The sequence below is a fragment of the Prinia subflava genome, chromosome 2 (genome assembly GCF_021018805.1).
Source record: "Prinia subflava isolate CZ2003 ecotype Zambia chromosome 2, Cam_Psub_1.2, whole genome shotgun sequence".
Taxonomy (NCBI): domain Eukaryota; kingdom Metazoa; phylum Chordata; class Aves; order Passeriformes; family Cisticolidae; genus Prinia; species Prinia subflava.
Window position 1 is genome coordinate 69863286 of NC_086248.1, and position 20609 is coordinate 69883894.

General features: G+C 42.2%; 1 protein-coding gene and 1 long non-coding RNA gene across 5 annotated transcripts in view; both read left to right on the forward strand.

The window, feature by feature from the left end:
• The first annotated feature begins 7322 nt into the window (after positions 1-7322).
• The window catches only part of B3GALNT2 (beta-1,3-N-acetylgalactosaminyltransferase 2), a 30790-nt gene continuing 17503 nt past the window's right edge, over positions 7323-20609 (forward strand). For 2 of the 4 annotated variants that reach the window (XM_063390458.1, XM_063390459.1), the window contains exons 1-2: positions 7325-7539; positions 20156-20303. In XM_063390458.1, coding sequence (XP_063246528.1) covers positions 7446-7539; positions 20156-20303 — 242 coding nt within the window. In that variant the 5' untranslated portion in view covers positions 7325-7445. Of the gene's footprint in view, positions 7540-20155; positions 20304-20609 lie in introns of all 4 variants that reach the window. The other 2 variants (XM_063390460.1, XM_063390461.1) reach the window with 2 other exon arrangements.
• On the forward strand, positions 11687-17602 carry LOC134547000 (uncharacterized). Its single transcript, XR_010079334.1, has 3 exons — positions 11687-12428; positions 14289-14392; positions 14508-17602. It is a non-coding gene; the product is annotated as an uncharacterized LOC134547000 (long non-coding RNA).

The following is a 20609-nucleotide window of genomic DNA, read 5'->3' on the forward strand; positions in this document are numbered from 1 at the left end:
AGGCATTTTTGCAGGGACTTACAGCAGGATCAGCTCCAACAGAAGGAAAGAACACTTTGGGAAGAGTCTCTAAAGGTGCACATTAAAGCCTAAACTTTAATAAGGCAGTCATTTACGCAGTTGGGTTTCTGATATCAAAGGAGTAACAAAATACGTGCTTTGAGAGGACCTGATTATATAGTTTTCCCTATCTCTTCTTTATATAGGGATAAAAAAATCTGTATATCTAATTTTCCTAGAAAATGCCATAATTATGGCTGTCCTTTGGGTCTGCATCAGAATATGGATTTGTTTCTTCAAGGAGACTAAAGAAAACTCGGGGGAGGATTGGTTCCTAGGAAATACTTTCTTTTAAAAGGCTTCTTTTACTGAAAACTAATACTTAAAGTCATTCGACCGACTTAAATATTAATGTGTGAAAAATAGTGTGCAAACTTACCAGAATAAATGTTTCATAAAATTTTACAGGCACCTGCATATTCAATCTTTAGGTAAATAATGTACATTTGCATCTAATTTGATCCAGCTTTATAGCACTATTAAATTAAGTACAGCCATAAATACCAGAACTGGTATGGGAACAGCTTTTCTGTCTGTTAGAGGAAGATGTACGTCTGAGTTTGTCAAGTACATTTACACCACTCACGCTTGTGAACAAACAAAATGAGCAGCTTTACCCCAAAATTGGGTCTTTTCTTTTCCAAATTCCTATTACAAGTAGAAACTGCACAGGCTCGTCTATTACTGCCACCTACTGATGAAGTGATAAACAGCCGACCGAGACAGAAAAATACCAATACCGACTAGTAATGACCAAAAGGGGGATTCTAACTTAATACACGAACTGTCTAAAACAGAGAGGAGGCACTCCTGGTTTTGTGGGCTGTGTTGTGTAAAATTTCACCTGGCACTGCTGCACTGCTGGAGTGCAGTTAAACCTCATGCTTCGGTTCCAGACTGCTCAGTTTAGGAAGACACAAAAGCCAAAACAATTATTTGGCTAAGTAGGTCATGTGTCTGGCTAAAAATGCCTTCAAAAGTTGGGAAGTCGTTGTGTGTATCAGGTGGAGCTCCTTTTCCAGTCTCACTCAGATGCCTGTTCCTCAGTGCTGCTGAGACCCCCGCTGCGCCCTTTGCTCCCCGCAGCAGGTGAGGAGGCTGCTGACAGCACTAAGGCTCAGCCCTGGGCCAGGGCTCCCAGCCCAGAGAGCCCCCAGCAGCTCTCACTGACTGCTGCTCTGCTCCTTCACACCCCAACGTCACTCCTGCCTCTTGGGGGTTTCATTTCAGGCTGCTCTCTGGTTACTGGAGCCTGGGCCAAATACTTCTCACATGCCACAGCATAATAATACAGCCAGAACAGAGCTTGGGCCACGGCTTATGCTTAGAATGGCATTTTCTGGAATATACACTAGGCATGGCATGAGGATGTGTTTCAAAAGTTCACCCATTCCTCAAAGAACTTATTTGTTGTGTAGCTTCTCACTGCACCATACCCTCTTGTGTCTTTGAGCTTTAGGTGGCATCCTTGAGCCCTTCACTCTCTATGGCATACTCTAAAGACATGCACAGATTTTCAGCAAAAGGAAGGAATAAGCCATACTTTCTGGGAAAGAACCATTGTGACTTTTTAAAAACCTTTCAAGTAGCAGTTACTTTACGGATATTGACAGTGTAAAAATCTGTCTCCGGTGAGTGTGGCTCACATGACTTTTTATCCTTAACTTTCTTCTTGTGAAAACTCTTCACTACCCTGGATCCTTGTCTGAGATGCACCTCCCTGGAGAGCATACCAGCTTTTATCCTACTCATCAGAACACAATACACATAAATAGATTTCCAATATATATACCTGCAGTGCTGATACGAACATGTCAGTCATACCCTTAATAGATCAAGTGACAAAACTTCAGGTGCTAAAATTCTCGAGAAAAAAATTCCTCTACAGAAACTTTGAGAATATAAAGAATGTTATAGATAGCAGATTTTCTGAGGTCTTCTTTCACAGCATTTACACGCTCTTTTTGTACTGAGAGTTTGCTTCACACTCTGGAAAATTACTACAGAAAGTAACTATGGAATAGAAATTAGAAGGCCATAAAAGTGATTACATTTCTTTACCATTCTGCCCATACCAGCTAAACAAATACTCTCAACAGGGATGTGAATATATTTGAGGATATTTGAACAGAATCTGGACAAATGAAAAAAAGTACATTAAAAGATCATTAAAGAGGCCAAGTTAAGCACTTGTTTAAGAACTGCCAGGGGTAGGTTTCTTTGTGCATATTCCATTTGCTTCTCTCATTTGTATGTACTACTATCCCAGATCGCCACTGCAGGAATTCCCACAAGGCACAGTGCAGGCAGTGCTCAGTTAATGAGCAGTTAGTCAGAACTATTTTGGTGTTATTCATTGTGTAGCCCCAGGCCTGATTTACTCACAAATTCTGCTTTCCATGTAGAACTGTTCCTTGGTGAGCTTCTCTGTGGTGCTCATCATGAGTTGCTTCACGAAGTATCTCCACAGTATCCTGGAGGAATATGAGGGAGGAACTATTTGCATCTTACAGTGGGAAGCTGAGGCAAAGCCTGGGCAGATTGTGAGTACCTGCTGCTCCAGAGTTAGCTCTTTCAACACCTCACACAATGTTCCCACTTCCTCAGCCATCAGCTCTGAGTCCTCAGCTCTACAAACTGGAATGCCTTTTGCAAGTCAAACACACAGAAACGACAGGGGAAAAAAGTAACATGAAAGATTTAGCTTTGTGATTTTCCTGGTCTTGTCATTTCTCCCAAGCAGCAGTGACCCTTAGCCTTGTAACCCCTATTTTGTGATCCCACATCACTGACCTTCCACTTGCTCCAAGAAATGAAGCAGCCACCTGGTGCTTTCTCCAGCAGAGCACACCCATCCTAGGGCAAGGTAAGCACCATGATGGGAAAATAGCAAGAGGCCATGTAAATTATTTTAAAATAAATATAGCCTGAATATTATCTATCCAGTGATAGATAATAATGAAATGATAAACAATATTGTAGCAAATTTGCTTTGCAATCCCCCAGCATCTTAACTTTTTACCAGACATGATTAAAAAGTGTATTTGCTGTTGTAAGCTTCTGCAGGACTTTCTACAAATCTTATTCTCTTCTATACATGCATCCTGAAGTCTTTCTGCCACTTGCTAAAAATAACTGTATCCTAGCTGCACATGAAGTAGCTAACCCCACCAGCTGGCTGCTGCCTGACTATTGGGTATTTGATGTTCCACATCTATGCAAGACACTCCCGTTTGCTCTCTGAGATGTGCTTGTCAAGATTTAGCTGCTGCCATACGGGTACTTCTGAGTCCATTTCTAGTTTTGATTGTCATGAAGATGTCAAGGGGTCAATGAAGACTGTAAAATTTATTATTGCTATATTGGTAAGTTTGGATAACTGTCACCTAATTCAACAAAACTTAAAGCTGCTCCTCCAAACAGACAAGAATGTGCCAAACCTTAATTGCAAGAATAAAAGGCTCAGCAAAATAATAGACAAATAATTTTAAACAAAACTTCCTTAACTGGAAGTTAATTCATAAAATGTTAAGTGGAAAAATTAAGAATTATACTGTGTACTACTGAAAAGCATTGCAAGAACAGTGCAGTCATCAGACACAGTCAATATGAGTTCTCAAAAGGAAAGTTCCATTTAACTAATTTGATCTGCTTCTATGATAGGGTCACTGCCTAGTGGATGAAGGGAAGGAGGTGGAGGTTGTTTTTCTGGATTTTAGTGGGGCTTTTGATACTGTCTCTCAGAGCACCCTTCTGCACATGCTGTCCAACAGTGGGATGAGCAGATTCATGATGAAGAACTGGCTGAAGGGCAGGCAGAGCTCAAAGGGCTGCAGTGAAAGGGGCCACATCTGGCTGGTGACCAGGGAGGCTTCTCAGTGCTCATGTCTAGGTACAGATATATATAAATATATTTAACAATGGCCTGGATGCAGGAGCTGAGCACACCATTAGCAGATCTGGTGACACCAAACTGGGAGGTGATGTTGACTCTGTGGGAGGCTGTACAGAAGAATCTAGATAGGTTGGAACACTGGATTAATGTGATGAAATCTAACAAGGGAAATGTCAGATCCTGCATCTGGGATGGAGTAACACTAGGCACTCCTGGGAACACTGAGAACTCCTCAGCATCTGCACTTTGTTCAATCAGAAAGCTGAAAGGGGAAGCACTAAGACATTTCTTCTGTTTGGGAAGATAAGCAAAATCTATTTCTTGTAAGGACCCTAAGCAAGGTAAGAAAAAGATTGATTAATCCTCAATTGTGAATCTGTTTAGATTATGTACACTGGAAAAAGAATAAACCACATCCTTAGGATGCAAATTTACAGCACTTTAATAAAGTGCTTCATATCCCGATCTGTAATCTCTTTTAATATTTTTTCTTTAAAAAACTGAAGGCATAAAGATTTTGTGAAAAGTAATCTATCAGCATTAGTGCTACCTGGGGACAAAGTTAAGCATCAAACACCTAAAATGGAGTCTCTCACAAGACCTTCTGCTTTCAGAGGGAGCACACAGATCAATAAAACACAACTCCCTGGGGATGAACTCTGCTAAAATATACACTGATTCTTGCTCTTCTCATCTGCTGTTGCTGTCCTAAAAATATCCCAGCTGCCCACTCAGGGCAATAATTAGGCAAACAAACATTAAAAAACCTCTCTGAATGCTGTGGACTGGCTAGCTTTGGTACATGAGTACAGCTCTGGTATCCATCATCTCTGTGTCAGACAGGAGATGCTTATCCAGAGGGACTCTGAAAATTTAACAGAAGCGTCTTAAGTTTGCCAGCAGCCTGGGGAACAAAATTTCTGTCTCTTCTGTCTCCAGCTCTTGTGCCCAATTGCATGTTGTGCCTGTACTATATTTTGTGTGCTAGAGGTACCCTCTGAGCCTCTACTGTCAGAAGAGTAAATCTGCTCAGACAGAACATAATGAAAAATGGTGTATTTTTATAGAGATGTTATAACCCAAATCAAAATATAACCCAGCTCAATTTTTTAAGTTTACTTCAGAAGAGTAATTTAATATTATCTAGAAGTTATATTCCAGATCAATTTTTCTTTTCATAGTATACATATTCACGATTCTTAAATCTTGGGAAAAAATCTAATTTTTGTATGGGCACTTTTTAAAAAGCATGCTTAAAACTCAGTGCCTTGAATCCGAGTTTAGACACTCCAATTTTGTTTCAGCAAAATACTAGTCCTCAAGAATGCAAATTGAAACTTCTTTACTAATGGGAACTTCTGGAAATTGGGTTAATGGTTGGGTCTGATCACCTCATGATTTACACACAGGTGCACACTGTCAGTGTCATACAGATGGGGATGAAATTGGGAGGCCTAGGTAAAATCTTTGGCTTTAAAAATCTCATAGAGATGCAACATTAAAATGGAATGGGAAAGGCCAATCCTCTACAACTAAAATGTGTTAGTAACCACTTCCTGCCTAAAAAAATTCATATGTAATATCCTTTTGACATGGATATCCTGTTTGTATAATATGGAGAAACAGGTTTCTCCTGGTTTGTATTCAGTACAGTTACTTATCCTTGAAGATGACAGGTAATACCATAGGGAAAATAAAATATTGAAGGATTGGATGCTCTGTTTTGCCTGCAAAGAAATGATCACCCCCAAGATTAATCCCCATCAGATCACCTGGCATGGGGGGAGAACCTTACATCTTGTGTACAAGGAATGTAGCCAAATATAGATAACTATTATTAGATGGACCAGTTTTTATTTCTGCAGCTGAAAATGCTGAAAGGCAAGTCAAATGTAAATAGTGATTAATCATAGCATTTTTTGTGGAAATGCTTTCCCTACTACGACGATTTGCTGACAAGTACTCAATTGCATATTAAATAAGTATGTAGCAAACTAAAACTGATGTATTTCCAACGCATTTTCCTTCTGCTTGTAAACCTAATACATAAGGGTTAAAATCATTGGTTTGCCTTCTAGTATCTCATTCCACTTGATGAAAAATTAATCTTAACTAAGCAGTTTGAAAGGACTGTAGGCATTTTCCAAACAGTTCTCATGGCTTGGGTATTTTAAAAAAATTAGTCTTTTTGTAAAAAAAAAAAATTATTTCCATTCTATTTCATACAGATCAGATTCTGTTACTAATTAAATGTGTTTCTAAGAGACTAGCACCAGCAGTCACTCATTTAGGCCTTACAGCTATTACACACAATCTTCTAGTTTATACATTAACAAGAGGCGAAAGGCAGAAAGTGATGTACAAAAAGTTCTACCTAAACTTGAGGAAGAAATTATTTCCTGTGCGAGTGACTGCACACTGGAACACATTTTCTGGAGAGGTTGTGGAGTCTCCCTCACTGGAGATGTTCAAGAACCACCTGGCCTCAATCCTGTGCCAGGTGCTCTGAGCAGGGAGGTTGGACCAGATGACCCCCTGTGGTCCCTTCCAGCCTGACCCACTCTGTTAAATCTCCGATTCTGAGAAGCCTTTGCTTATTTATCCACATCACTTCTTCAGGTAGATTTATCCTGGGGCAGTCTGAGGAAACAAATTTCTCCTTGTTTCGTGTGTGCAGGTGACCACAGACAAGTAAGTCAAGGAGCTGATATTGTTGTCTCCCTCATGCGATCGCATTTAAACCCTTCCAGCCGGGACAGAGCTCTGCAGGCACCGGGTCAGTCCTGAGGCACCCAACTCCGCATAGTGGAGGCTGAAGGTAACAGGTGAAGCCGAGCTGGAATTGTTGACATTTCATAACAAACTTAGGGATTCTTGGCTGTGATCCAGCCGCAGTTAAGGACACTGTGATTGTCCAACACCCGCCTGGAATTTTAGTCAAAGAACATGTTACTTGCTGGAATAAAATACTCCACAAACAGTTTGCGAGCGCCGCAGCAGGTCTTTGCCAAGGCAAAGCGCTCTCTCCTCTTTATTGAATTAGTAAAGGATTCTTCTGGAAAGCTGTTTTGTTCCTAACGCAACGACTTTTGAGAAGGGGCATTTGGCGGACTGTGGAATAAGGATTCCCCGGGCAGGGTTTCCCCCGCGGCCGGGGGCAGCCGGGCGCTCTCGGCTCGGCGCCCTCCGTGAGGGGGACGCGCCGCCGCCGCCGGCTCTCCCGCGCCGCCCGCCATGTGAGACGCGCGGAGCCGCCGCGCTCCCCCGCGCCCCGCGGCATTGTGGGGGCTGTAGGCGGCCGCCGCCGCCCGCCCGCGCCGCCGCCGCCCGCCCCGGCCGGGGCGGGACTGCAGCTCCCGGCGGCCGCGGGGCGGCCGAGCCCGGCCCGGCCGAGCGGGGAGGAGCCGCGGGCGGCCGAGCCGGGCCGTCGCGCCGGCGCCGCTGGGAGAGGCCGGCGCGAAGGGGAAGGGGCCGGCGGCTGCGGCGGCCAATGCGAAACTGGCTGGTGCTGCTGTGCCCCTGTGTGGTCGGGGTCGCGGTGCAGCTCTGGCTGCTGCTGGGCTGCCCCGGCAACCACCCGGCAGGTAGGAGAGGGGCGGGCGGCGGATCCGGGCAGGCTGCGCTCCTCCACCCTCTCTCCCCCGGCGAGGAGAGGTTGGGGCAGGGGGCAGGTAACGGGGCTGAGAGGCCGGGGGCCGGAGGGCCGCGGGGATGCTGTGGCCGGGCAGCGGGAGCAGCGCCGGAGCGCCCGCGGGGCGCTTCGGGAGGGAGCGTCTCTGTCCGTGGAGCGGCGGAGAGCAGCGCGGGCTCCGCCGGTAGCGGAGGTACCGAGCGCGGTGGCGGTGCGGGGCTGCGGGGCGCGGAGCGGCTGCTGCGGGGCCGGCTCCCGCTTCCGAGCGCCTCCTGCGCCACCGGTGCCCTCCCGCTCCCACCGAGGCACGTGGGGAAGAAATTCCCACCGATCTCGCTCGTGTCGCGTCATTCCCGGTCCTAGGAATAGCTCTTCGCACTGCGCTGTGTTTGCCTCAGCAGGCTTTAAAACCCCTGTGCTGCAAAAAGCTATTCCTAGCAGCGGGTATGATCCAACACAAGTGAAATCCCATCCTTGAGGGCTTGCCTTGTGCTCCGTACGAAATGAGGTGTACTTTTCAGGCCACAAATCTGCATGCATGAGGGAACAGGCATTTGTTGGAACAGAAACTTTTGTCAGCTACCCACAGGTGCTGTTTGACAATATTCCAAAATACTGTACGTGAACATGTAATGGTATTTTTTTCCTTGGGATGTTTTTAGAACTGTTTAGTGACCCAGTAGCTTGTTCACTAATCGAGCCACGCTCTGCAACTGGTGCCTGTTTCCCGTGCGGGGTGTGCAGAGCTGAGAGGAAACAAGAGTCTGCTGAGCGCCAGTGGCTTGCAAGAAGCAGGGTCAATGCATTTGCGTAGTCTGAAGGCTGCAGAGTTGGATAGGTGTGTCTCTCTGTATTCTGGCTTTTGCATATCACATCAGCAGTGGTCACACTTGAATTATAAAAGAATGGGAGATCTAATTGTTGAACTTCTGGCCTGATGTGTGTTTGAATTGCCTGGTTGGTTTTGGAGCTTCAGAGCATTAATTTGGAATTAATGGAGAAGTGGCAGCGTGGAATCTCGCGATGACCTTTCCCACATAAATGTGTTTTCCACTAACAAACATTTCTAAAGAAAATCCAGAAGTTTCTCAGTTGGTGTTGGTGTGATTGAATGGTTTAGGTCACTTAAATAATCACTGTTAAAGGTATTAGCAAAAGTAGGAGTCACACGAATTTGTAAAAGGGCCACTTAACAAATTTGGGTATCAAGGTTCTCTCTGTTGGTTACTGCATGGATGAAACACCCCAAGGAAACTCCAGCTAGAATTAATTGAGAATTATTTGCACAGAGACCAAAGACTCAAAAGGCTAAGGTTTGACTCTGGTTGAGTAACAATGTTCAGGGAGGATCCTCTTGTTTTTCAAACTCCTGATGGGGCTTAGGTGCAGCTAAGTCCAATCTTGGTCTCCAACTTGATCAGCAGTTTATATCTACGTGATTTAGCGGCACTTATTCAATGACTAATTTAACATTTACAAAGTAATTTTCCTGTCCTAAAAGTGAATACAGTGGGTGAGAAATGATAGGAAATGTAGGTATATGTTTCCTCCAGCACCTTAAAGTATCCATAAGCTGCTGTTACTCTTTTTTAGAATGGGGCATTTGCAAATGTTCTATTTTTCTTAAGATATATGGAAGAACCACCACACTACCCGCTGTCTACCAGGTGCTCAGAAACTTTAATTTCTCTCCTTGGTCCCTGACATTTTTCGGATGCCATCTCAACTTGTGCTTCATGTAGTGCTTGCTGTGCTGCTGCTGCAATTTGCCCTACCTTTTCAAGGGAATTTCCCCTAATTAGACTATCACCCATAGATCTGTAGAGTTTCACATTCTGAGAGAGTGAGACTCTCTGTGAAAGTTCAGCAAACATGGGATGAGCAATTTTGAGTGAATGTTTACACCCCTGTAGAAGTCTTTTAAGGGTATATTGTGAACTTCTCCAAATAAAAGAAAGTTTCTTTTTGTCCTCCTGCAAGGGGACCGACCATAGAGGACACCTCTATGTCACACCTGGCACTGCTGTCCATGATGTGTGGCTCCTTGTAGCTGTTAAAGTTGCAATATGTGATACTGCAGCTCTTAGTGGGACTGTGTTGGCATTTAAGAGCTGATAATGAATTGCTAGATGCTGCCTCCCACCCATTCTTCAGGCTGGCCAAGTGGGTGAATTGTACAGTGGGTTCTGGCAATAATGTGCCATTTTTCTAAGCCTGCAGCTGCCCCAGAATTGTTTCCCTTTTGTGCCGCAGCAGGAATCGGGCATTGCAGTACCTTGGTAGTCTTTGTGTTGGGAGTGCAGGGACTGCACAAAGTACACGCACTGCACCCCCTGGTTTCTGTCGGGTTTAGGGGCAAGATTTGAACCAAAGGACCTCACACTGCCGACTGTCAGGCACCAGGCTTGGATATTCAGAATATCGAAACCCAGAGTAGTTCCATTGTGATCTTCTGCTGCAAAGCAAGTAGACAACTTTTGCTTCTCACCCAGAGCCATAAATTAACTTTTGTGGTCTGGCGAATAACACTTCACTTGCTCTGTTCACTGCAGTGGTTTTAACTCTGTGTTGTCCAGGTTGTACACCCAGCTTCTCAGCATCCTGTTGCATTAATACTGAAATTTGTGCTCCTGTATCTGTGTGGAATTTTGTCAGCTGTTGAGGGCCAACAGGAATGAGAATTTTGCTTTAGTATTTTGCTTTAGTGATGGGTCTGAGCTCATATTCAGAGGAATCTGAGGGAAACAGAGAATCAGCCTTCCTCAGTTCGCTGTCATCAGCGTCATCCCATATGTTCCCATCCCATTCTTCAGGGGATACAATTAATTTCCTTATCTGTACAATGTCAGAAGGATGGAAACCCCACATAAACATAAATCTGATGTTTTCCTCCAACTTTTTTTTTCTCATTTTCTTCCTTTAACTGATTTTGCAGCTGCTCCATTTTCAAAGACAGTATTAATTCAGTTGCCTTTAGGAGTTTTATTTCTTCCTTTAGGTATGATGCCCTTTTATTGTTATTATTGCTATCTTGATAAGCAGTTTCTAACCAGGTTTCTAGTATTTTGCAAATAATTCCTTTTCCATCCTTTATCTGGCCCTTGCCACCTTTAGCTGTCCTTTCACAGCTGTACAGTGATGCCAGTTAACACAACCCCATTCTTCTTTAGAACTTGGACTTATTCTGTGTTTTCTTAAGTAATCTGTGCTTCTGTTTGACATCCAGTCACATATGCCAGTTAATCACAAATGAGCTTAGGTTGCTTAAAGAATCACCTTCAAAGGTAGTAGCAAAACCAGGTATCACATGGATTTAACCTGAGCACCATGCAGCAAACTCACTTATTTCCTGCTGCCCCCAACCCCAGCTGTAGGTTGGGGAGGAGGATCAGGGAAAAAAAAAAAGGAAAAAACCCTCATGGATTGAGAAAGGAAGAACTGAGTTAGGATTAATTTAGAATGATTTAGACAGAGGCTGAAGATGCAAAACGAGAGACCCTCGTGTTGAGTCATGAGATTCAGAGTGGACCCCCTTACTTTCTAAACTCCTCATGGAGCTGAGGTGCAGCTGGGTCCAGTCTTAGCCTCTTGGTCAATGATCAATACCTAAAGGATTTAGTAGCACTTAATCATTGACTAATTTAACATTTACAAAGTGATATCCAAAGTGATAGGATTTACTATAACTGCTGCAGTGACTTCATTACACATCCAGCATTCATGCTATACTGGCAGAATAGTATCTAAGTCATACACATGCATGCACACTGACACAAGGAGATATATTTATATATACAGGGATATATCAGTATAAATGTGTAGAGGTATACCTGTTAAAAATTCCCCTGGAGTTCAGTGAAACGCTCACTTCAAATATCTTGGCATTTCTCAGTGAGAAAGGGTTGAGCCTCAAGGAATGGAAGGTTTCAGCCCAGGCCCTGTCATCAGTTTTGGTGCTGATCCTCAGAACTTTGCAAACTGGAGAGTCTGAGCTCTGAGAGACATCATACTCAGGGAGTTGCTGGTGGCAGCCTCCTGTGGTCCAGGAGAGCCAAAGGGCTTCACTCAGGACCAGTTTTTAGGGTTGTTTAGATGTTTGGCTTTAGTCATCTATAGATTTTGACCCTGAACACAATCTTGGTTGGTAATTGCTGGAATTTTCAAAATGCAGAAACTCTGAAGTCTGTTCCACTCAGGGTAGAGTTCAGGTAAGGAGCATTCCAGGCCTGTCAGGGGATGACTGATTGCTCCTGCTGTCATTCCTTCCTTGGTCAGGCAACAGGAGTTCCTTCTCATGGTAAGTGTCCCTCTCACCTTAACCACGCTGGGCTGGTTCCTGGTCCAGTCAAGGGATACTTCAGTGCCCAACTCATTACACAAAGGCCTAAGGGGAATTTCTGAGGTAGAGCAGCCCTGAGGTGGGGGAGGAAGGCACCACGTGGAAGTTGGGGAAGGAGAAAAGTAGCTTCGCTCTTCTGAGTTTCCCTGTTTCAAGCAGATATTGTTGGAGTTGATGCTCATTACTGTAAATCCATGCTGCATTGGGTAATGTTGGAATAATTAGGATTTTTAATAAGCGTTTTTTTTTAATACTGAAAGAGCAAGTGTATGGTTCTTGCAGGGTTTATTTAGTTGTAAATAGATACTATTGTAAAGTTACTATTGAGTGATGTATTCATACAGAGGAGAGAAATAATGCATCCTATGAAGTGAGAACATATGTCATCTGCAGAAAAATGCTCAAAACTGTACATGTGTTGCCTTTTGTAGGCCCAGTCCTTCCATGGTATTTAAGGAAGAGTCTGTCTCTTAGCCTTCAAAGTTCCACAGAATGTACAAGGTGTAAGTATGGCTGCCTTGGCAGAAGACAGAAGGATGAGCCAAGGGACCTCAGATGCCTTCTGTGTTGTACTGTTTTATTATTTAGAGTGTTTTAGGAACATTAGTGAATGTGTATACAAGAAAAAGAAATGTCCCTATTTATTAAAAAGCTTCTTCAATCTGAAATTACTTCAGAGGATCTGGTAGTGCCTGATAAAGCCAGTCTTGTTTTTGTTTAATCTGAGTATTTTTTTTTTCCTTTTTTACTACTCCAGCTGTTCTTTACTACCTATCACCTGGGATCCCTGGTGTGAATAAAAAGTAAATCTTATCATGGGGCAGTGTTTTGCAGTAGCTGTGACATAAAAATGCACAATTTGTATATTCTTTGGCAATTTTGTGTAATTGTGTACAGTAGTTGTGTGTTATCTCAACAGTTGCAAAATTAGCTACCAATAGAGGTCAAAGATAGAGTGAACAGCAGTTCTGGTTTTTGAGGAGTTTATTGCCCTCCCAAATAATCATCACCACACATTCAAATGGAAATCTGTCTAAAAGTTGATAACCTGTTTTAGTGATTATTTACCTTGTCCTCATTGACTCACTAACACAAGATTGCAGTAGACATCCCCAGCCATCAGTTCTGCTCACTATTTCTGTTAAGCAGCTCTTGGTCTCTGTCGTAAAATGGCAGGTGGGCAGCCTGCATTTATTTACTGAACTTTTGTCTGTTCACTTGGATTCCTAGCAGTCATAGGAGGAGCCTGTTCCAGAGGCTTGTTGTCCTGATTAAAAATATGTTCCCATTTCTAGCCTAAGCTTACTTGCAACTAGTTTATGCCCTTTAATTCTTAAGCCTTTCAGTCAAAAGGGTCTTTCACTTCCTTCAAGTACATCTTCAGCATGTAACCATAGAGGTCAAAGGTGTCTGTTTTAAACCGCTGCTTTCTTACGTTGAGCACCTCAGGTACTTCTAACTTCTAGTGGAAAACAGGCTTTCCATTTGTAGGAAGCAGTTTGGTTTGTTATCTATTGGTCAGATGGCTTTAAATGTAAGCAGTGTTCCAGTCTTCACTCATTCCCTCTACTTTTCTTGGTCTATTGGAAGTACCTTCTGTAATAAAGTCTTCCTTTTGACTACCCTTTGTGAAAGGCCTGTAGTTTGCCTGTGTTCTTGGCCCTCAGTTGTGTCTCTCCCTGTGCAGTATTCAGACTTGCTCTGTGTTCATGATCACATTTACCTTGGTGTCACAGAAGACAGAGTACACTTCTTTTAGGCAGTACTCAGTAATTGCAAAAAAAATAAATAGGATCAATCCTGAGACCAAAGGCCTTTGTTTTAGTGACTTTGGTGGCTCCCTGCTTTTTTTTTGTTCATCAGTTAATGAGCTATAATTCACACTTCTGAACTAGATTTGTGCAGGAACATGCTTTTAGGTTTAATTGAAATCCTTGTCTAACTGGTTACAAACAAGTGCTATCCAAAGAAAGTTTGTGAGTAGGAAGCTTAGTTAATTTTTTGTAAAAGTCTTAGATAAATGCTAATTATAAAATGACCTCAGAAACTTGAGAAGGAACAGACAGACCTGCTTTTAGCACTCCAGGTGGATTCATTGCTAATTGTGTGTTTTAATTGATGGCACAAATCTTATTGAGTAGGAAGTTACTCACTGTAGGGCTGCAGCTACAGGGCCTAATGAGAAAGCCCCACACATTCTGTGTAATCTGCTGCTACTTGGCTGATGCTAATGCCCTTTAAGTCGTTATTCCTGTTACATTTCTGGGGGGGTGGCAGCTAAAAATTGGCCCTGTTGGATTTGTGAGAGTCAGTCTTCTACTAGTGAACAATTACACAACAGATTAAAACCCACCATTTTCTAGAGTCTGCCTGTGTGCCATCTGTTGTCCTGTGGCTCAGCATGCACTTCTCCAGGCACTGGCCTAATGGAACCAAAGTATGGGAACAACCTATGAGGTGCTATAAGGTGAGGTTTTGCCAAAATATGGGACCTTCTTAAGAAAGGATGTTGTCTGAAATCTGTTAGTCCTCCCTGTCAGGGAGTAGCATGTTTGGTCACAAAGTTATTTTCTCTTTTGTAGGTGTATAAAGACTTACAGACTGGTGGCCTTGGAAGCTGAAACTCAGCAGATCAGCTTTGGCATTGGCAGTAGATATGCAGTCCTGCCTAAAATGCCAGTTGCCCCCCAACCTTCGTCTATAAGACCTTAGTATGGCATGGTTTTTCATGGGTAGGTCACCCCCAATGTAAAACAATCCCCTGACTTTTGATGACATAAAATAATTGACAAAGAATACACAAAACAAGCTGATGGTATTTTCCAAATGAATTGGGATTTTTTTAGAGTTTTCAGTTATTGTGTAGACAGATGTCTGAGACATTTCAAACTACTGATGAGTGGCACTGGAATTGCATTTTTGTATTTTGGCACTGGAGCAGGGGGCAAAGAGGACCAGTTCTGCCAGAGTTGGTGGAATTAAGGTTTTCAGCAGTTATCCTCTAAATTGCCCAATGAGTGGAACAGCCAGAAGAGAGCAAGTAGCCTTCCCTGGGAGCAGGCTTTTGTTCCATGGCAGTAGGGATTGGTAGCCAATTTTCATTAGATAAAGGTGCTTTACTCTGCTTCCCCTGCCCTGCCACAACCCCACCTCTTCTCGCCACAAAATAAAAAAAGGAGGCATCAGTTTGTGTTGCAAAAAGGCTTTGCACTGTTTCTTTTGACTTTGCTTCGGATGCTTTGGCCATTGTTCCCAGTTTTGTCTAGAGATGTGCAAGTGTTATATAATTAAGGTGTTTAGGATATCATTACTCCATCACTGTTACTACATTGCCACTTGGCAATTCAGAAGGACCCTGCTGTCCTATTTCTTTTAAGGAATGCTGTTGATGTAAAACAACAGAGGTTGTTCTGCAGAGGTTTTGTTCTTTGAATGTGTAAATCTTGTATAAAAGCTTGTCTGCCTCACAGAGTACTGCAGAAACCAGGGGTGCACATCTCGGCGATTTCCAGCTCTGGGGTGAAATAGGTACTACAGGGAGGTCAGGTAGCTCTGCTTGCAGCAGCAGATGTAACACAGATGAACTGTAGCAGATTACTCTAAGTGAAGTAGATTAAAAGGGGGAAAGAGCTGCTTTTTGTTCTTTGGTTTGTTCTTTCTCTATGCATGTCAGCATTCTGTGACTACAAGTCTTTATATTGAATTAATTCTTTCCTTCGTGTTTGTTTGGATCCTTTGCAAAGAGGCAGAGAAAAAAAAGTATTAAATCTCAGGAATATGATTACAAGATCACAGGAACAGGCAGAGATAAAAATGTGTGGGGTTTTTTATTTTGGAGGAGTGTTGTTCCTTTTCAGTCTTATCTTATGAAGTGGATTAGTTGAGAATATTCTAAATACCTTCTGCTTGGCCTGCTTAGTTCCATTCATTGATTTATTCGGGAAGAAAAAAAAAGCTCCATTGGTAGCAGAAGACAGAAAGCCAAGCCTTCTGTGGAGCTCACTTATTTTGGCAGTGTCCAGTGGAGGTGCTCTGGTGGCTGATATTGCAAGTAAGCCTGCACTGCTGTGTTTCCCAGTGCAGGCACTAATGATGAGTCTTTTCGTTGTCCTCTCCACTTGCCTGAAATGCAGAGACTTAATTACTTTGTGAACTGCATATTATGCCAAATTTCACTGAAAATGACTGGCAAATTTAGTAGTTGATTGGGGACTCATCAATAGAGATATGTTTAGCAAGACTGTGTTTGTTGACAAAATCAAGCTGAATGATCTCTCACTCTTTTCATCTCCTTATAATGAAGCAAATGTAATTAACAGCCTAATTTGACATTTTATTGAGAATCAGTCTCATGGGAAGAAGAGAGGCATGTTCATCTTTGTAGTCTGGGATTTCAAAAGACTTCAAGAGGTTGAGGTGGTTAAAATCTGAGTAGGTTCAGCAAGCTGCCTGTCAGTGGTGACCTCTTTCCATGGCCAGCTCAGCTGGACACACACCTCTGCATCTTTAGACATGACTTCTAAAGGCACAGCTTTGTGCTCTACATATGCACTTGTTTACTCTTTCCTGTATCTCTCCCAGACTTTGATCTGTTGCTAATTCTCAGTCAAGCTTGACAGACAGGTGGAGGTTGACCAGCACTTTCACCCATCTCATGAGAGCTGGTGACTGAGAATCCTGTGAAAGCTTCCTGAAGCTAATACTGAGGTGAAAGTCTGTACTAATGAAAGTACAAGTATGATGTTAGAGAATTGTGAGGAAGCCAGTCCTTAGAAATATCAGAACCCAAGAAAGCTTCAGTAGGAGCTTACCATAAACAATGTGGCACAAGGTTCTGGCAGACTGGACGTATTAGACTTAAAGCTGACAGAAGTACTGCTGACAGCTGCTGTAGAGAATTCAATGAACCTCAGCAGCTGAGGGAGGGCTGCTTGCTTTCATGTTTCTGTAGGTTTTGCTGTGGATTAACAGGTAGGCTTTGTGTATCTTGTGAAGTCTTGGGCTAAGTAACACAATCATGGTGCAGCTTTGAGTAAGTAAGAATTCAAAAGCAAGGCAGACAGTCATATTGTGACCTTAGGATTGGAAAGCTTCCTCTCCTTCTCCATACCTTTGGAGAAGGTTCTAGGGTTTATAATGGAATGTGATACATAGATTTTTCTTTTTTTTTTTCCCACCCCCTTCACAAACCACAAAATCTACAGTTTTTTCTTGTCTTTGAAATCAGAAAATGTAAAGACATAATTATCTCGCAGAAGCAGATCCAGGTAAGAGCAATGTATGTGATATGATACAATCCAACACATAAAACTTTGGCCTAAAAGTGCCCAGAAATAGAATGTAAGATAAATAGCTTTGGTCCTCAGTGGCAAGTATTGATTGCTTGTCTAAATTGTCACTATTGACTATGAGGTCAGCAATGTTTTTTCTTAAATTATGCTGCATCAGAGAATATTACTGCACATATTGGAATTATCCTTATAAATTAATAATAGCCTTAGTATTTTTTCCCTGTACTTCTCACTTTATCTCCTTTTTTAAAAATAGTCTGAGTTCAGAGAAACACGTATGAATCTATTTTCCTGAAATTTTAGCAATATTCCTACTTTTCCATAGGAAGTAGAAATCTACTAACAAGCAAAAAAAATTTTTGTCAAATTAAGCTTTTTTTTTTTTTCATTTTCAGTGGTTTTAAAAGTAAAATGACATAACTCTTGGGACAGAGAATACAGACAATTTTCTGAATATAGACCACTGCAATGCTGTTCTGAAAGCAATAGGATATGAACTCTGAAGCATCTGTTACATTAACATTGTTCCCATGTGGATGGTTCATAAGGAAAAGCTTCACTCATTTTAAAACATAAACTAATTAAAAGTATGTATATTTGATTTGAGTAGCTTATTTTGGGTTTTTTAAAAATTCCTTCAAGCGAAATTATGCTGTTCTGATTCAAATCACCCCATAGACTTGTGCCCTTAGTTTTATTTTTCTTTAATTTTGATTTAGTGGAATGGTTCTGCTTCTTATTAAGAGTGGTGTTTTAAAAAAGAAATCTGTGTAAACAGTACCTCATCTACAATCTATAAGCATATTAGACCTATGAACTTTATATTGGAAGGGCATGGTGTTAAGGCTGAAGGATGTTTGTTCTTCATCCATCAAAGGATGAGTGAAGAACAAGGGAGAAAAAGGGATGTGTAAGCAGGAATTACATAATTGTACAGGACTTGGCTATAGTGTTGTACTTTATAAGCATATGTCTGTCTCATGGGTCTCTGCTGTCTTGGAGAGCTGGTGATTCTTGGCTATGTAATGACCTATGAGGCCATACAGAGCCTCTGGATAAATGATAGCAGCATAAAGGAAAACTAAATTGGTATTTCGATTGAACAGTGTTTGTAAGTGTTTGACTTACACATTTCTTCACATGTTACATAGGGCACTAGGTTTGCTGCTCTGTAGCAAACAAATCATATTCCTAAACCTCGCCACCAATTCAATTATGGTTGTTGTAAGAGATGCAGTAGTTTGACTTCAGTGAAAAAATGAAGAATGGAACTAATGGCTCACTGCTTGGGATTTTAAGTTGCTCTGAGCCTAAGTTGATGCAAGTGTCTCTTGAATAGCTTAACGTTCAGATTAAGTAATTGATAATCTTGTCGCTGTTTTCAGTACAGATTCATTTAAATAATGCTGGAACTTAACCTTCTTATAGATAATCAGTGTTTGCATACTTAGAACTAAAATACTTAGTATGAAATAGACTGCGGGAGGTTTACCTGTGGAAGCATCACTCTGTAGTTTTTCTGCTTTTGCATTGTTCTGAGAATCAATTCCAGAGCAGATTTATTTGGCTTTTGGAGTCAAGGCTATTTTCAATAGCTCTAAAGAACAACAACAAAAGTTCTGAAATCTTGATGTTGATTCAGTATGGAACAGAGGCCTCTCCACTGCATGCTGCCCACTGGCAGTGGGATATGAGGCCCCATGGATGTCTGGTGGGATTTGGCACAGCAGGTTTTGTGGCAGATGCTGTGAGGTCCTAGGTTAGTGAGCAGTGTAAAGGAACCCATCTATTCAGCTTCAAAGTGGAGAAGGGGGATTCTGGTACAGAAGGTAGAGTCTGGATAATAATTCAACTCCTTCTAGTGGGAGTTCACAATACAGACTTGGCAGTATTTTTAGTCTCTTATTTGGATTCTAAAAGATCTTGTCTATATACAGTGAAGTGCACTCACACTTAGATTTGTTTTCTTTATCTGAAGCCCAGTGAAAAACATAGTGGGATGAGAGGGAAGAAATCCTTTGCTAAAACTAAATATAAATCTGTCTTAACTCTAGGATATCTGATAGATTAAGCTAAGCAAATTCACTTTAGCTACTTCCCTGACTCTTTACAGGCTCTAAATCAGAGCTTCTCAGGTCTCTATCTGGTCATAATCCTGCTTGAAATCAAGTCCAGGTTTCATGATCTCTAAATTAAAACAGCATAAGCTAAATCCTGGATTACAAGTATTGGCAGTGGCATCCAGCTTTGAATAAAGCCAGAGCATTCTCCTGTTCAGGGATGTAACACCCTGTGTGAAGGCAGAGTGGTGTTCCACTTCAAAGGGTTAGAAACAACAGCCCTTGAAACCCCACACTGCAATTGTGAGGTAGAAAGGCAGTCCCAGCCGCTTTAGGAAGAAGGGGGAAAATGGGCATGTTAGTGAAGGTTTTGGCATATTGAGAATGCTTCTCTGATTCCAAACCAAGAATGCAAAAGTAATTCTGCTGCTTGTTTTCAGTGTTCCAGTTCTCTTGCTCTTGAGATGTCCTTGAGTCACAGAATTACAGAATGGTTTAGGTTGAAGAGACCTTAAAGATCATCTAATTTCAACTCCCCTGCCATGGGCAGGGATGACTCCCTCCAGACCAGGTTGCTCAAAGCCCATCCTACCTGACCTTGAACACTTTCCGGGATGAGTCAGCCACAACTTCTCTGGACAACCTTTGCCAGTGTTTTACCACCCTCTGAGTAAAGAATTTCTTCCCAACATCTAATCTCAGTCTCTCCTGTTTTAGTTTAAAACACTTTCCCCGTGTTCTGCCACTGTCTGTATTGCAAAAAGTTGCTCTCCCTCCTTTTTGTAAGCTCCCTTGAAGTGCTGGAAGGCTGGAATTTTAATTATTGCTTGCAACTCTAATTCATGCATAAAGTAAACATTTGTCCCTTTCTACTTCTAGGTCCACTGTCCTTCTTTCCTCAGTGGAAGCTGAAACACTATGATGTTATAGTAGGTGTTCTGTCAGCTCGACACAATCATGAACTGCGCAGTGTTATAAGGAACACTTGGTTCAAGCACCTGAAACAACATCCTGCCCTGAGCCAACGGTAACCTCTGCTGCTCTGTAGTCTGGGCCTGGGGGCAGGGGTGAGGACTGTAACACTGAAATACCTGGATTTAATAATTGTTCTTTTAGAGTATTTCCATGTTTATTTGTTTGTTTTTGAGCATCTTGTACTCTGATAGATTTTTTAAAGTCTGCTTAATAGTATATAAGAATATTTCTTGCCTTGGGCTGTAACTACTTTTTATACACTGCTATTGCAGTGTATAATTGCTTTTGCAATTACTTGCCACTGTTCATTAGTGGTGTAGTTTTTTTTTTGTGTTGCAATGTATGGTGTGCAACTTGA